This window comes from Alternaria dauci, chromosome 5 (assembly GCF_042100115.1).
Source record: "Alternaria dauci strain A2016 chromosome 5, whole genome shotgun sequence".
NCBI lineage: Eukaryota > Fungi > Ascomycota > Dothideomycetes > Pleosporales > Pleosporaceae > Alternaria > Alternaria dauci.
This window is the reverse complement of record NC_091276.1, coordinates 2459316-2476363: the sequence shown is the minus strand read 5'-3', so window position 1 is coordinate 2476363 and position 17048 is coordinate 2459316. Positions and strand designations below refer to the sequence as shown.

The following is a 17048-nucleotide window of genomic DNA, read 5'->3' as shown; positions in this document are numbered from 1 at the left end:
TATTATGAGAGACCCACCAACACTGACGATTGATGGATGTGAAATACTCAGTCAACGTTCAGTGGTCTGTTTTCGCGAAATTTTAGACGCGATACTGGTACTCACGCTTTGTGTTCAAAGTATGGAACTCGAGTATCAGATAATCTGCCCAGTGTACATTGAAAGTTGGCCAGCGAGTAGGTGTTTCAGCTGGAGGATGCACTAGAAGAATCTCACAGTCCGCAGAAAGCAAGAGGATATTTCTATATCAATGACAGGCATCTAAGTTTCGATTGTCTCAATCAGTCACATTTAAGGTCAAGAGCCCAGTGATTAAAAGTTGTGATTGACATGATATTCAGTCTACCAATACGGACGATCCTGTATCATGTTCCAAAGTCAAGTCATTGTTCCTGTTCCCATACCCGCAGTTGTTGAACACATTCAACAGTCGTCATTATCCATTCCTCCCTCCGTGTTGACAATCCGTGCGCACCTTTCCTCGTTGTCGTCTAGAAGAGAATGTCGACCGATGAGTACTCTACTGGGCTGAACTAGTCTGTTGGGCAACAGCGGCAGCCTGGGAACTACCATTGACCTCAAGTTAGCAAATGTGTCATGTTTTCCTGGGAAGACTTACGTTGGTCGGGTCTTGCAGGCGTTGAAGATGCAGGTTGGCCAGCACGCCCTAGCATGACCTTCAGGTACGAAGTCGCACATCATAAGTTCGCACTCCTTTATGCACTGTAAAGCTTTGTCGTGCCTATTGCATTCCTTTTATGCGATCAGCCGTCAGTATAGAACTCTCACTGTTAATGTGATGAAATAACGTTCACTTACATCCCTGCAAGGTTTGAACAGCTTCGAACACTCATTACAAAGCTTCGTATTGGAGTCCGTATCACCAGCAAAGGCGACAGTGGCGGCGGCTACCAGAACGAGGAGATTGAGCTTCATGTTTGTGGACTTGTTGTCGTTGGTGGTGTTGAATTGTTTGTGATGATGTGCAGACTGTGTTTGGGTATCGAGTTGGTGGTGGAGGTAGATGAGAGAAATGGAAGGCAGGAGCGAAGGAATATATACCTGATGGATGAGAGACAGCAATGACGCGCTAGACAAACGAGCGCGGCAGTAGCACTGTCGGTGCAGCTTCTTTCACGAGAAGGTGGGAAGGTGAGTAAGCGGTAAGTGACCGGCGATTGCATCGAAGTCTAGGTGTTATCGGTACTGCGTTGCGGTGGTCTGTGCTTAAACCCATGTCTTCGGTGAATGTCTTTGATCGAGGCTCGCATCAGGAATTCACAGCACAAACGAGATGAGCCACTTAGGTATAGGGTACCAGTGGAATTTCCGGGATATCTTCACATCGATATTCTCATTCGCACACATACACCAAAAGCACTTCCCACACCTATGATACATTAAGCTAATTGATTGTCCCGGATTCATAAACATAAACTCCAGTATGAGACATCTATGTTCGCCTACCAACATAGCGGCTCTAGTTGTATTGATTGGTATTGCCTTGGATGGGTGGACCTCAGACGGATAGCTACGGACCATGCGCATATCTCCCATTTGCCCTCCAATTCGGGTAAGAGGTCAGATTTTCGAACCTCCTTGTGGCTGCCAGAAGGTGAAGAATTGACATTACTTATGATTCCCTTTCGTGCGCGCGGTACTGCTGTAGGCTAGAGGCCGTTCCGGAAGCCACGGCATCAGTCATACCAACGTTCAGTTCCATTTGCGCGGATATCCTTCCTTTGGGTCAGAGAAGCAAGAACCCAGCTCGAAGTCGCAGTTGTTCCAGCACCACCAGCCTAGGTGGTCCTCCTCAATTCTGCAAAGCAGGTCTGCACAATACATCTGCCACTCCAAACTTGGGAAGGGTGAAGGGTTATTTTTCTTGATACGAGTAAGCGAGCTGAAAGATGGATAGACGCGATGAGTATGAGAGGGGTGCTTACGAGTATGCAGTCGTTGATCTCGTGCCAGCATTCGCTGCAACTATGCCAGAAGGGCGCATCCTTAACAGGCTCGTTGTTGGCAATGACTGTGGAGCCGAGGGCCGCCATGAGAACAGCGATGAACCTCATGTTGGTTGTGGTGTGCCTTTTGCTGTAGAGAAAATGCCCTTGGTGATCTAGGAAGCAATCTCAGTAGCTGTAGATGAGAGTAAGATTTGAAGTCGGTGTAGATGGAAGGGATAGGTGATGGGGAATGTGCGGTCTTATACCCCCAACAAAAGCTACTAGTGACTTTGATGCCGCTGGCCTTCAGGGTAGTTCTTTCTTCGGAAGTTAGGACAACTGTAACGTAGCAACGCAACCATCTGAATTGATTCCAACAATGGACGAGCATCCAATAAGAAGATAATGGTACTAATTGATTGGGCTTATGATGGTCAGACATAGCTCTAAGGATTAGTAATGTTGACGTGTACCTGAAATGCAATAGTTCTCAGTGGGGTTAGAATGGTACCCATGCTCCGCTGCCCGAGTACACATGTACGTGTTCTTGACGGCCAATTAATTTGTATCCTAATCCTGAAAAATCGATTTCATAGCGTACAATGGTGGGAACACTGGAGAATTCTTACACACTAGGAGGCTGTTTCAGGGTTCTTTGCTATCGGTTGTACGGTATTATTTACGTGTTAGACATGTCACGACCCTTTTTGGCTTCTTGACAAGGACATGTGTGTAACGTTGCTTGGCTCGAAAATGTTGTGACATATTCCGACAACCCAAACTTGGAAAGAATACATTGACCATATAGCACGAGACCAGATCTCTTGACCAAGATGCCCCAAAGGTGCACGTTTGCGGGACCGCCCGTATGGTCTTGGTCTTAGTCCGCTTGAACTTCCTTTCTCGTGGATTAAAAGAAGTATCTACAACAAAATCTTGTGAAGTCTCGCTTACAGGCATTATTGCTGCTGTTGATATCAAGAAACGAAGTTAAGTCGCTAAGTCGACCGACATTCGTGAAGATTCCAGCCATGTTGAGTCTCATGGACGCAAATGCCCTTTCCACGTTCCAAGTGTTTAGTACCACGGTTCATGCTGGAGCGCTAGTCTTGAACAGCAAAGCCGTCGCTTGTGCATTCAATCTATCGTAAATGGTGACTGACCTTTCGCTGTCTCCGCAGGTGAGATCTTATCTGTAGCCGCGACAGGAAGACTCCACAGTCACGAAAACGCTGAGCAGGAGAAGCCTAAATGATATGGTAATATCGCTGTCATGGTCACTGCGAGAATTCCTCATAGGAATTGCTGCGCTTGTGGCCAGATCACATAGGAGCGGTGTCAAAAAGAGATGAGGGGTGAAAGGTTTAGTGCAATCAAAACTCCCAGGCTCTCATGTCATTGCGAACGACTGTCATCAAGTGTGCGCATTTCTCTTCCTGGTTGAGAGAGCTCTTTCATTTGTCTAATAATTCCTACCGCTACTTAAGGGGATAATCGAGATCGAATGCAAGATCCAGAATATCTCGTCCATGTCGATGGAGCGATTCATGCTTCCCAGTCATGAATTCTCTGCAAAATATTCGTGAGTAGCCACTCCTACAACAGGTGTCGTATCTCTATCCCATAGTCTCAACCGATCTGCTTTGCGCTTATACATCATATAGCTTGTCAGACGTTGATGTTAGCCGGGATATTCCCAAGGTTTCTCCCGAGGTCTGCTGGAATAATCACGTACCTGATTATGCCAGACGTTCTGCCCCCATTTTCCGGTTGTAAGGGTGCAACGGTACCTCGTGCATTCATACAGGTTATTTTCAGCATAATCCTTGCAGATTGCGCGGCATTCTAGGTTGGGATATCGCATGTCGTTCCCATGCTCGGTTCCATGCTCTTTTCCGGTGCTGCATCCCTGTAGAGTATGGTCAGTAGCGTTCCATCGGATGCAAGAAGTCTTGAAAAAAGTCTCAGTACGTACTGTGTAGCACTGCGAGTAGTAATGGTTACAGGGCTCGCATTCGAGGTCAGCTTTCCTCCATCCTGGGTCAAGCTGTTTAGAACTACGGACCCCAGAATGGGCTATGGTGATGGTGGCGAAAAGGATGAAGCTGGTGAGGCCGAGTATGTATTTCATCTTGGCAGTATGCGGTATTCGTTAGAAATGGCTGTTGGTGCTTCCCTCTATGCTGCGATGAATTACTGCCACTGAGTCTCGGTGGCATGGAATTTATAAGTATCAGAACAAAGAAGACACCTTATGGCACAGATAGATAATTGGATATTATGGTAGCGGTGGGTAGAAGGTATCCATAGCACCAGATAGGCTAACTCCTGCCCCAGTAAGTGAATGGCTTTACAAACCATGGATACCATACGTACCAGCCGACTTTGCTGCACAGACGTAAAATTACTTGGTTTGGTAATGACCGAAACCAACATGAAGGCACGAGCTCATCGACACTAGGCTATAGAGTTGTTGCCAGTTCAAGGCGGAGGAGAAATCAGTGTGGATCTAAACTCCATGGCCAAACCGGATTTGCACGACCAGATGATCGCAGAAAGCCTTGAAGAACATTAAAATGCAGATATAGAGCCTACTCTGGTACGGCGAACTATGTTGGCACAAGGTGAAAGTTGTTTTTTCTCATACAACTACGTTTCCCGATGGCTCGTCATATCATGGTTCGCACCATCCTTTCTACACCACCCAGGCACATGGAATTTCGCGCTTCGTTGTCTTCGTGACACCGCTATTCAAGCTTTGGATGCAGTGGGTCACGGTGGATCAGCTATCCAATGTGACCCAGTTCAACCCACACTCCCTCCTCGGTACCAGCGTTTCATTCTGAAGATGGCGCCAATAACGAAGGACCGTTGGTGAGCTGCCCAACGTGTCTTTTTGGCCTACAAGCGCCACGTAATCATGAAGCTAGTATATCCGTATCGCTGGTAACAACAACGTGAGCTTCTTTCGTGCGATGTCAATGTCGTGGTGCGGTTCGCCTTCTCTTTGCTGGCCTTCTGGTTTTCTGGACTCGCAATCTGGAGTCGTCCTTTCTTCTCCACTTTTTCTGTTCTGACCCGAGCTTTGCAGGAGGTCGAAGCGCATAGTGTCTGTGATTGTTGTTTGCAGCGTCCACTGGTACAACACAGCATAAGACCTTTATATCATCCCATTTTTTGGTGGAGCTGTCTTAGTCTGTCATTACCAAGAACCCTCTGTTCATTATGCTAGAGTACATTTCCTACAAGCAAAGCTCGATCATACTTGCCATGCTACACTGGAACTGGAGAATTCATATATCCTGATTTGGCAAATGCGACACCCGAGACATTATTTTTTTCTTTCGTTTGGTGTCTGAACGGCATGTAATCAGCAACCACAAACGAGACTTTCATTAGTCCACCATAAGCTATGGTCTTTGTTGCTCACACTCATGAGACGAAGATCAAAGTGGGTTTTCCGTGACCATGATTGCGCTGTTCAACGCGAAAGGGCTGCTGTTAGTAACGACTGCAGATCTCTAGGCTGGTGATGAGGTTTTCGATGCATCACCAGCCTTCTTTGCCAAGTCTTGTAATGCAGCTCGATACATCAGATCCTAGTTAAACTCCGTCGTCTGTTCGAGTAGAGCCTTGATGATAAAAGGTGTTGGCTGGAGTCAAGATTAGCTTTCGCGTCCATCGAAGTCGAAGGACACCGGACCGCTGTAGCGTTGTTTCTGCGTCGGTCGTGGGGCTGAAGTTGGAGGTGAGAACATGAGGGCTGATTGCGTGGGAGATTTTGTACTATCCCCGCTCCGTTCTTGCCTAGACTTCGGTGCTAAAACTCTACCGCTCTCCCGTCTCTCTGGTCTATCAGTGCTCTCCATAAAGTCCAAGATCTGGTTGTCGGTTGTGCAGCCGAACCTCGCCGCTTCTTCTCTCGTCTCGTCAGTGATTATCAGGCGGGAACCAGCAACGCTGTTGTTGGGTACGAGTGTGCTGATCTTCATCTCTTTGCTGCTGGAATGGTCGTCTTCACTGACTGACTCAGAATTGTCGACAAGTTCTTCACCTCCCTTTTTTAACACCGGTATTTTGGCATCCATTTCTTCCGTCAACAGGTTCGTTCCGGTTTTATCAAGATCAATGCTGTCAGGTGGATCCGACAAGTTCGACTCACTGTCAGAGTAGTCGACACGGAGAGCGGCGTTGGATGCCGATTTGGAAGTAGCGTATCTTCCAATGGAGTACTCATGCGTATGGCCTTCGGCTTCGTTTGCGGCAGCTATGTTCTCTCCAGGTGAACGCCCACCAATCTGTTGAGATGGCAAATCATTCTCGTATGCATCACGTGAGCGTACATTCGGAGCAGGACTATGTGTACGCGATGAATCGATGGGGGGTTCTTGCGTAGTCAATGATCTTGGAACATCGAAAAAGGAAAGACGGCCAGCTGCACCAGCGTGAACACTGTTACTGTCATCTTCATCATCAGTGATAGAATCTTGCCCTCTTTCCAAACCACGTGGAGTCGTGAAATCCACATTGCGTTGTCTGTCGGCATGTTGAACGGCTCGAATCGCCTCCCACAATTCCTCTGAATTGAATTCCGTTGGTACAGACGCTTTGCGACCAGCACCACCAGTTTCGGTCTCGCTTGGAACAGAGGCATCAGTCATTTCACCGTCTTCGAAGTTGTGCTTTGTGGTAGTATTGGCAGTGGCAGTAACCGCCCCACCACCGTCTGCTGAAGACGCAGTAGAAGTAGTAACACTAACCGCGGATGCCTGACGTTGTGCATCTGGGCCACGATGATCGCCACTATAATCGCTTTCATCTTCGTCCTTTGTGTTCTCCAAACCAGCTCTTTTGTTTGCAGTTTGACCGCCATTGTTGGCACGTCTAACGGGGTCGGCCTCACCATCAGAATCCTCTCCGCTTGAAGACCCTGGTTCCATACCACCCATCCACTTCGAAGGATTATCTAGAGTTGTCGGTCCATTGTGATCGATGGCTCCGCCACCGCGGGATGAATCGTAAGAAGCGGGGCGATCCCCACTGCTGCCTGCATCACCCCCCTCATCGCCCTCACCGGTTCTTTCGTTCCGATCAGAAACGCCTTCATCGTTTGTACCTCCCATTGTTACATCGTCACCAGACGTTCCCAACGATGCTTCCTGCTCAAGCATATCAGCATCATCTTCCAGGACACCATCCATAGGTGTGTCGACTCCACTACCATCCTCGTCGTCATAGTCGTTTCCATCTGTCGAAGGCAATTCACCTGAATCCACCTCCATGGGAGTCGTTCCATCCTGTTGTTCTGCTTTTCTTCCCGTCTGCTCATCTTCATCGCGATCACCGGTGAGCGGAGGTGTTTTGCCGAAGGCCGCCTGTACCGGAGTTGCTAAATCATTTCGTCTGGCTCCACTGCTCATCTCCTCGCGCAGCTGTTTTGCGATAACTAAAGTTTCCCCATCTAGTCTTTCCGGTTCATCTACCAGCTCCCTATCGAAGGTCCCATCATCGAGACCAGTCTCGTCACTGCATGAGCTGATTTCTTCTTCTTCTTCTTCTTCTTCTTCTTCTTCTTCTTCTTCTTCTTCTTCTTCTTCTTCTTCTTCTTCTTCTTCTTCTTCTTCTTCTTCTTCTTCTTCTTCTTCTTCTTCTTCTTCTTCTTCTTCTTCTTCTTCTTCTTCTTCTTCTTCTTTGCTGTCTCCTTCATTGTGTAGTTGGTCTTGTTCTTGACCGTCTGCTTGAACATTCTCGACAAAATCACTTCCATCATCTCTGGCAGAAGTTTCCAATTCTTCAGCAAGCTCATCTTCGTCCAGTAACACGTTGTGGCCGAGAGAGGGTTCAGCATTCCGGACATCGGGTGCTGAGACGGAGGGCTTCGACAGATTTGATGGTATCTGCTCGCTACCCGGATTGATAGCTGGCACACCAAGTTCAGCCAGGCGCGTCATGGGTGCCGACACAAAGGTTTGAGCAGGCGTGTGGTCAAAGCATACAAGTGTGTTTGTGGTAGCGATTGGAGCATTTGCCTCATGACTAAATTCTCGCTGCGGTTCGGGGTTCGACGAGCTAGTTGTAAAGATAGAAAACGCATCTGAAGCGTCGACTTCTGCTGAGGCTCCAGTTGTGCTGGCGGTGGGCCCATGCGCAACAGCGGGCGTTGTTGTTGGCGCAGACACAGACAAAGAACCGGAAGTCGTCGCTGGATTTAGAGACCCAGCCGTGGCTGGGGAAGAGGGGGCCAAAGGCACAGCCGTAGCCAGAGAGTCAGGCGCGGCAGAAGCAACTAGGGAACTAGGTATAGATGTAATAGCGGATGAAGGTGCGGGAGTAAAAGTTGACGAATCGGCAGTCACCGTCGCCGTCGATTCTTGGGCGAGAGGAGCTGGATCAGACTCAGCAGGAGGCTCCAGCGTAGATTCTGGTATTACCTTTGCACCCACCTCTCCACGAAGAGCAGCTTGATATTCCCGCTCAGTGTACATATACATTGGTCGAAATGGTCGAGTAGTGTCCCACCTTCTTGTAGCGGTCGGTATTTCACCCTCGTTGCTCAGCGGTTGAGTGGTGTTGGTTCGAGGTGTCAGGTCTCTAACTCTCTGCAGATACTCGTCATCAACGGGATATGAAGACCGGTCAAGCCTCATGCGTTCAACGTACGATTGGAAATTCGCGTTCTCTTGATCGGCGGCAGCCCTTGCTTCCCTTATGGCCCTCTCCTTTGCTGCTCGCGCCGCATTCTTGCCACAGAAAAAATCTATTGTCGGCTGCCACCACCGCTCAGAAGGCAGAGGGAGAGCAACAGATCCAGGAGCATGACCAGTCAGATTGACGGAGGGGCTGGGAAGTGCTCGAACAGTAGGTTCCACATCAACAAGGATTTCGTCTGGAAATAGCTGATTGGCAGAAGGTCCTTCGTCGCCGGGCGCTTCATCGCTAGGTGCTACATGGGCAGGTATCTGGGTCTCGGGCCGGTTGTATAGCAGTATGCAAACGACGGATGCGAGAATAATGGGGTAGTCCTGAGTGCAATGCAGAACCCCGAAGGTGCCTAAGATGTAGACAACTACGAAACTGGCTGCAAAGCTAAGGCATGAGCGAACCTTATGTTCGGGGTATGCTCTGGCAGCTACGACCCACCCCGCGGTACAAAAGACGGTGGCTAAGATAATAGCTATCGCACGTAGAATCCACCACCAAGCTGGACCTTGACACCAGTTGCTATGGCATATCAGACCAATGTAAACTGCGACAGGACTGACGTATAGGTAGTACAAGTTTTCCAGATTCGTTGAGAGTGTTGCAAGGACCGCGGAGATCATCGTCGAAGCGTTTGAAAGTGAGTCAAAGACTACGCGCATCAGTGGCTCCACGGACCATGTCTGAAAGAATGGAGCGCTCATAGCAGTCAGTAGCTTCGTTTCTTTGACTATGTGAGTAGTCAGTATCGAAGTCTGTACTGTCAAGAGTTGTATAGTGTTCCAAGTTTGCCCAAAAAGTAGCCGATAGTAAAATATCAACCCACGCATCAAAACTAGGGCCATGATCAACATGGTACTGGCCTTGAGAGTGGGGCCGACCCATTCTGAGTGGGCTTCAGATACTTGCCCAGCGCTGTCGATGATAGTGAAAAGTGACCTCCAGAAGCGGTATCCTCTGAGTATAGGGTGCCATTGGACGTCGGGACGGCAGTTTGTGAGATTACCATTGTCAAGGACCATATATATATATTTATATGTGTCCACAACCATATTCCTCGTGACGAGATTGAACTTTTCTTCAACCCAAGCTCGTATAACGCGAAGACCACGGGGAACTATGGACGTGTGCATAATAAGCACAGCGATCGAGAAAACCCCATATTTCACTAGGATGGCGCAATGAATAAAGGGCGAAGGTACGGGGCCATCTGTGCTTGTGAGGCGCTCGATGATTTGGTGTGGATGAGTGACGAGGTAGAAAGTAGCGGTAACGGCGACATGAACTGCTACATATGGCCACATGGCCTCCTTGATTAATCTGCAAGTTCTGTAGACCGTGCGAGAGGTAAAGTTCTTTACCTTCCCGTGATACGACTGAAGCAGGTATGTAATACCTGTCGTGGCGAAGACCAATAGGAAGTCCTGAATGTAATCGCTGAACCAAATTACAGCCAAGGCAGCAATGAAGCCACCACAGCCCACGTACAGACGAAGAACGCTTGCCTGCCAATGATTCAAATCTGCACGTTGGAGCAGTCCCGTAATCTTCTGGCTGACGATGACGAACAGGACAACGAACCCCAATCCAATGAACACAGCATATGGCGCCCGGTCGGCGATGACGTAGTTTTCGTGTTGCTTCCCCATGATCTCAGACAGGGTTTCTTGCCATCGACGAACGTGTTCAATGAAAGAGATCATGGAGGAAGAAATGGAATCCAGAGAGTGTCTGTACAGGGCAAGGAACGAGTACCGCAAGGTCGGCCAACGGAAATCGAGGTAAGGAAGACATCCAACGACAACCGTACACAATGTAGCCACCAGAGTGGCACAGAGATCTTGGTCCAAAGGATCATCGTCTGCAAGATCTATGCTTATGGCGATGAGAATTGAAGGCACTATTATCAGCACAATGCCTAACCAGCTGATGAAATCATTGTAGAAAGATGATGCAGTAGGCTTTCGATCCCCACGTTGTGCCATACTGCTTTCTTTAGACGGTTCTCGGTTTTCGACACTGGTTATGCGTCCGAGGGCCGCTGGCAATGGGCTAGGCGATTGCTCCACTAACGTTGTAAAAGCTGGATGCTGTTCTCCAAGCCGGGAAGAACCTTCCAAAGTCTTAGAGGAGTAGTGCTCAAATGGTAATTGACTGAGCGCCGTCCTTGGCGAAGGTTCTCGCCTTTTGTTATTGTCTGTAGGAGTCTCAGTCTTCTTGTACAACCTGGGTGTGGCTGGCAGATTGTCGGCGATCACATGAAATAACGTCCGAGAGAGCCTTTGAATAGTTGTGACAACAACTGTAGATGTAGCATTGCTAGATACGACACTAGCATTTTGATCCATGGATTTGTTGGACACTAGTGGATCACCCAAAGTGGTGTTTCCATAGCTGGTCACACTGTGTGGGAGGGTGCTCGGTGATACTGCAGAGACCACGTTTGTACAGTTAGAAGCTTCTGTGTTTGATGCAGACGAGTCAGCATCAACAGCATTTTTAACGGATTCGTCTTCCGACTCCGAGGATCTGTTCGGCGCTGCTGATGTGTGGGTACTGGCCGATCTAATAGAGCGTCGCAACAGGCTTGGTGCCGACTCGGCTGACAATTGTACTGACAGGACGGAAACCTTCGTGGAAGACGTTGGTTCGGTATGCTCGGAGTGTGTGTTTGATGTTTCCACTGGAACAGCTTTCGAAACCTCGTTGAATACTTCTGGCGACGTCTCAACCGCAGCGCTGGATGCGGGTCGGGCTTGGAATGTGCTTTTCTCTCTCGAACTGACAGAATGTACAGCGGGAGAGTCGGATGTAGCATGAGCGGGATTGGATGACACCGAAAAATCCAATACTTCAGCTTCGACATGATCTTCAGCTGTCACGATTGCTTTGGAAGGCAAGGGCGTAGAAGCGGATCGCGTTATGACAATGACGGAAGGGCGGCGATGTCGAGAAGATATCGATATAACAGTGCCGGGCGGATTCGTAGCGAGGGGTATAGATGCGACGACAGGTTTGGTGGACTGTCTAGACTTTTGACACCATAACTTGGCTTGCTCGAATGTTGGGATGTAATGCGGCACAGCAACTGCAACTGCACCCACAGCGTAGAGACCGACGGCTAATTCGGGTTGTTGATCCCATAGGTTTGCAAAAGCATGAAATGCGAAGCCTGGAAGGGCAGCGGCCATATTTGGTGATTTTGCCGGGCTTTGAAAGTATGAGTATCGTTTTCAGGGGATGGTTAGGATGCACACATGTGATAGCGTACTGCGAGAGGATGTCTTACCAAGGTGAGCACCACTTGACAGGTACAAAAGCTGAGAGGACAGCAGAAGTGTACCCTGGGGCACAAAGCATGCTGTCGGGGCCGTGGCAGACAAGCAAAAACACAAGTGAAAGGAGGAAACCCCGGCGTCAAAGTGAGGTTCACACTGTAGGTGTCGACCAAAGCAAACTACGTCGTTGTTGTGATAAAAGGTGGGACAAAGAAACAAAGAGCCCGCGAACAAGTGATGGACGCAGGACTATGGCATGAACGTTGGTTCCGCGTGAGGAGACGTGCGAGTTGCGCAGATGCCGGCACATTCAGCGGTGATGATGATGTTGCATGCCACTGGGGAGTCGGAGCCGCAGAAACAAGTGGCCCTAAGCTAGGCCAGCCCTTGGTACTGAGGTGCATCGTCTTATGGCGTGACTTTGTCTGCGACGGCGATCAACTCCCATGCTCTTCCCCCAACCAGCTCAGCGCTCTGCTCTTGGACATGCCAATCGGCGAAGCAATCCTTATAGTCATCCCAGTCAGCCTTGGGACCGGCCCATATGATCCTCTTTACACTGCCTTGCCCATGTTCTGCCAGGTATTCGCGCACCAGCCCCACGCGTCGGGGGTAAACAAAGAGCCAATGCGTCGCCTCTGCAGCCAGCGGGTCGAGAACCCGTGAGCCGTAAACGACACGATGGTGTGACGGAGGCAGATGGTGGTTGGAGCTTGGCTCTACTTCGACACCGACAACGTGGTGCGCGTGAGGTTTGGCGATGAGGTAGCTCTCGAGTAGGCCGAAGCCGCTTCCGACGGAGAGAGCAAGCGACCGGGGCTGAGGAAGGAGCGACGCGATGTAGGCAACGAGGGGCTCGCTCAGAGCTAGACAGCATCCCGGGTACGCTGCAGGTGTTGCAGTGAGCACTGGCAATTCGGCGGCGGCGGCGGCGGCGACTTCTACTAGGGGTGATGCCTCATTGTCCAACGCATCCACGTCCAGCTGAGGACGTGGTGGTGGCGGCGGCGGCGGCATGCGAGCCTCGAGGCCCATGGCAAAGGAAGAGACGATTCGTCGCAGATGCCAGTATCAATGCGCACCGCCCGACTGCGTACATCTCCATCTCCACCAGGACAAATATCATCGTGAAGAAGGTGACATAATGCTTGGCGCTTCCTTCTCCCCTAGGCACGCATGCGGTTAGCGCCGTGGAGCTATGATCCATCACATGCAATGCACGACACGCGCCCCGCCAGTAGCTACAACAACCGAACCCACTGCATCTTGCGTCATCTGCGTCTACGGAGAGCTTTTGGAAGATACGTGGCTCCACGAGAGCTGCCATGGCCCGCCTTAATCCCTTCTCGTTCACCCCAGGGCCAGTCATCTTCTTTACTACCGTCATCTACGTGGGCCTCTTTACTGCCCTGCTCGTTACCCACCTGACGGTACCGAACTACCCGTCTCATCCACCAGCCGGCATCAACCTCACCGAAGCTTGGGGTGACCTCCAGCACATCACCCGCCGCTTCCATCCCTACAACAGCCGGGCCAACGACCATGTGCGCGATTATCTACTGACACGCATCAAGAGCATCGTCGGATCCAAGGACTTGGGAGAGGGTCAAGTCGATTTGTTCGACGATTTGACCTCCAATGCGACCTTTTCATCCGGCAGTACCTCTGTCTACTTTGAAGGCACCAATCTCATTGTCGCAATTCGCGGATCCGACGATGACGAGCCTTTCAACTCTACCGATCGTAGTCCGGAAAATGGCGGTGTGCTCGTGAATGCCCACTACGACTCTGTGAGCAGCGGCTATGGTGCAACTGACGATGGCGTCGGTGTTGTGACCATCTTGCAACTTCTCTCCTATTTTACAGAGTCCAGGAACTGGCCCAAGAGGACTGTCGTACTGCTGCTCAACAACGGCGAAGAGGACTATCTGAATGGTGCCAAAGCTTTTATGCGAAACCCGATTTCTCAAGTCCCCCACACATTCGTGAATCTTGAGGGTGTTGGAGCCGGTGGCCGAGCTGCCCTATTCAGAAGCACCGACACCGAGGTCACTAGGTTCTACAAGAAGTCAAAGTATCCTTTCGGAACAGTCGTGAGCGGAGACGGTTTCAAAAAGGGCTTGGTTCGGAGCGAGACCGACTACAAAGTCTTCCATGGCGAACTCGGGATGCGCGGTCTGGACTTTGCCTTTTTGGAGCCCAGGGCACGATATCACACGATTGAAGACTCTTCACGCGAAACTTCGATGAACTCAGTGTGGCACATGCTTTCAGCAGCTCTGGCAACTACATCTGGACTGGCGTCCGTCACTAGTCACGAGTTCAGTGGCTCGGAAACTCTTGACAACGGTAGAGTCAATGCTGGAACTGGCAGTGACGGCGTATGGTTTGATCTCTTCGGAAAGGTTTTCGTCGTGTTCAAACTACATACTCTATTCGCTCTGTGTGTTACTCTGCTAGTTGTCGCACCTCTCACACTGATTGGTCTGACTTTCGGTCTCTCCAAGGCCGACAAGAACTACCTGTTGGCACGTAAAGCCTACGTCCATTCATCAGACGACGACAATCCGGTGCACCTGTACGGCTGGCGCGGCTTCTTCCGCTTTCCCATTATCTTTGTCTCCGCCTCCGCTGTCGTTGTTGCATTGGCCTATCTCGTAGTCCGATTCAATGCCTTCATCGTCTATAGCAGCCCATTCGCTGTTTGGAGGTAGGTCTCCTATGCTCTCACTTGATCCTGCACTGACAATTCCGACAGTATGATGCTCTCGGCTTGGGTCTTTGTGGCATGGTTCCTTGCCCGAGGAGCCGATGCTATGCGACCATCTGCACTCCAGCGTATGTACGCTTTGATCTGGCTCTTCACCGGCTCCTTTGTTTTTCTCACCATCATCACGGTGTTTGTGAATGACTATCAGATTGCTGCCGGTTACCCCGCGCTTTTCTACTTTGCGGCAGTGTTCGCGGCCATCCTCCTTTCCTACCTTGAGCTCTTCCTTGCCCCAAGCAAATCAGTATATGCCCGCCACTTCGAGCAAGAGAACCAATCGCGACGCAACTCAGAGACTGCAAGCAGGCCCCTCACGGGCAGCACCACTGCAGCACGCTCTGATGATCGCCCCGTGGGAGACGATGACGCAACCGAAACCACCTCACTCTTACGAGGCGATCGACGCGGATTCACGAGATATGGCGGCAACAGACGAGACTCAATCAGCGAGGGAGGCGAAGATCATGCACAAGGACCCCGGCGAATAGATCTCGGCAACGTGTATCCTGGAGAACAAGAGTGGAGCGGCAAATTACCGAGCTGGATCTGGATCGTTCAACTTCTGCTCTTGGCGCCCATCGTGATTATCTTGGTTGGTCAGGTCGGTTTGCTTCTCACCTCGGCCCTTTACCAGACGCCATCGGACGGCAATTCACCCTTGTTCATCTACCTCGCATTCGCAGCGCTTACTGTGCTGCTGCTTGCGCCAACGGGTCCTTTTATCCACCGCTTCACATACCAGATCCCCACATTTCTGTTCCTGGTATGCGTGGCAACCGTCATCTACAACCTTGTGGCGTTCCCGTTCAGCAGGGATCATCGCCTGAAGGTGTATTTTGTTCAGCGAGTCAATTGTGAGACTGGCGACAACATTGTGTCCTTGACCGGCTTGGACGGCTATGTGCAACGCATTGTTGACGAACTACCCAGTGCGCAAGGCAAGCAGCTTATTTGCACAACACCCGAGGTCGCGACGCGTAAGGAGCTAAAGCAGTGCGAATGGTCGGGGCTTGACGCTAAAGTCGTGCCGAAGCCAGCGCATGCATCGTCATCCCGCAACAACACATACATCAGCAACTGGCTCGATTATTCGATCCATAAAGGCAACAGCTCTGACAAAGCTACGATACGCGTTGTTGGCCGTAATACGCGCGCATGTCGCGTTGTTTTCGACTCGCCCATCACAGCGTTGAGCGTCGCTGGTGCTGTTTCAGATCCTCGCTTTAAACCCGTCGGTGCGGATGGCGCCCGGGAAGTGCGACTATGGCATCGCGAATTTGGTCAGCCCTGGAACGTTAGCGTGACGTGGAATGCCAAAGAACAATCGAAACTTTCTGGAAGGGTCGTGTGCCTCTGGTCGGACGCCAATACAGGCGACATCCCTGCTTTTGACGAAGTGCAGCATTATCTGCCCGTATGGGCAATACCGTCCAAGATTAGCGACGGCTTGGTCGAAGGCTTCAAGCAGTTCGAAATTTAGCCCGCTGAGCTGTAGTTGCGGGGATCCCTGTTGGATCCCGTTACTTTTGCTGCGATATCCATCACGGATGTAGTCGAGTACGGCGTCACAGGGCACCTGCAACCCCTCATGTTATCTGCGCGTTCATGCGGGCTTCCCCTTTATCTCATCAAAGCCCCCATCTTGTTCGTCTTTTCTCTGTTCTCGTCTTTTTGGAGTTTGGCGGTATGATCTTGCCCGCGCTTGCATTCGGTACATCCAACGTATAGCATCTGACATCAACCTTAATGAACTCTATTATCACAGCGACCCAGGCATCTCACCCCGCTTCATTCTTCAACTCGCCTGATTCAAACTCTCAATTCCACGTCTCACCTCCGAGCCGTTCCATAGCTTGGCTCGTGCCAGAATGCTGAGAGCGTTTGACGAAGCCCAACATACTGATCAACGTTACCCGTTATCTGCGGGTACAGGACCTATCCCTGCTTTACCACAAAGCTTTCTTTTAGCCACAGGAGAGACTATATCAACATCTTCAGAGCCATCTGCCCTGTCTTCGACATTGTCATCCGCCCTTGGCTCAACAGCTGCGCCGACCGTGTGTTCCGTAGGCAACCCGTCTGAGCTCGCGTGGCCGATTTCCACACCAAGTATGTTTCCAGACAGTTTGTCTTTATTGCGCGTCTTCAACACCACAACGGCTTGCTAACGTCGATCAAGGCGACAGACCCGTTACAAGTGGCATCTACCAACTTCTCCGCAGCACACGCAACACTGGAGCTTTCAGGGTCACATCGGGAGTAGATTCCGCGATCGGCGTGCGCCGCAGGGTATTCGATTTTGCTTTTGAGTCGCCCCTTTCCACGATCGTTGTCACAGCCTTGCCAGGCACT

General features: G+C 50.5%; 2 protein-coding genes across 2 annotated transcripts; one reads left to right on the top strand and one right to left on the bottom strand.

Annotated features, from left to right (window-relative positions):
* Positions 1-5614: 5614 nt before the first annotated feature.
* ACET3X_006258 (uncharacterized protein) lies at positions 5615-7719 on the bottom strand (the record flags this gene model as incomplete). The annotated part of the gene is made up of 2 exons (XM_069452450.1): positions 5615-7381; positions 7477-7719. 2 exons carry the CDS (start codon positions 7717-7719, stop codon positions 5615-5617), a joined length of 2010 nt encoding a protein of 669 aa, XP_069306618.1.
* A 5532-nt stretch (positions 7720-13251) lies between these two features.
* Positions 13252-16176, top strand: ACET3X_006257 (uncharacterized protein; the record flags this gene model as incomplete). The annotated part of the gene is made up of 2 exons (XM_069452449.1): positions 13252-14636; positions 14685-16176. The coding sequence occupies 2 exons, from the start codon at positions 13252-13254 to the stop codon at positions 16174-16176; spliced, it is 2877 nt and encodes a 958-aa protein (XP_069306617.1).
* Positions 16177-17048: the final 872 nt, after the last annotated feature.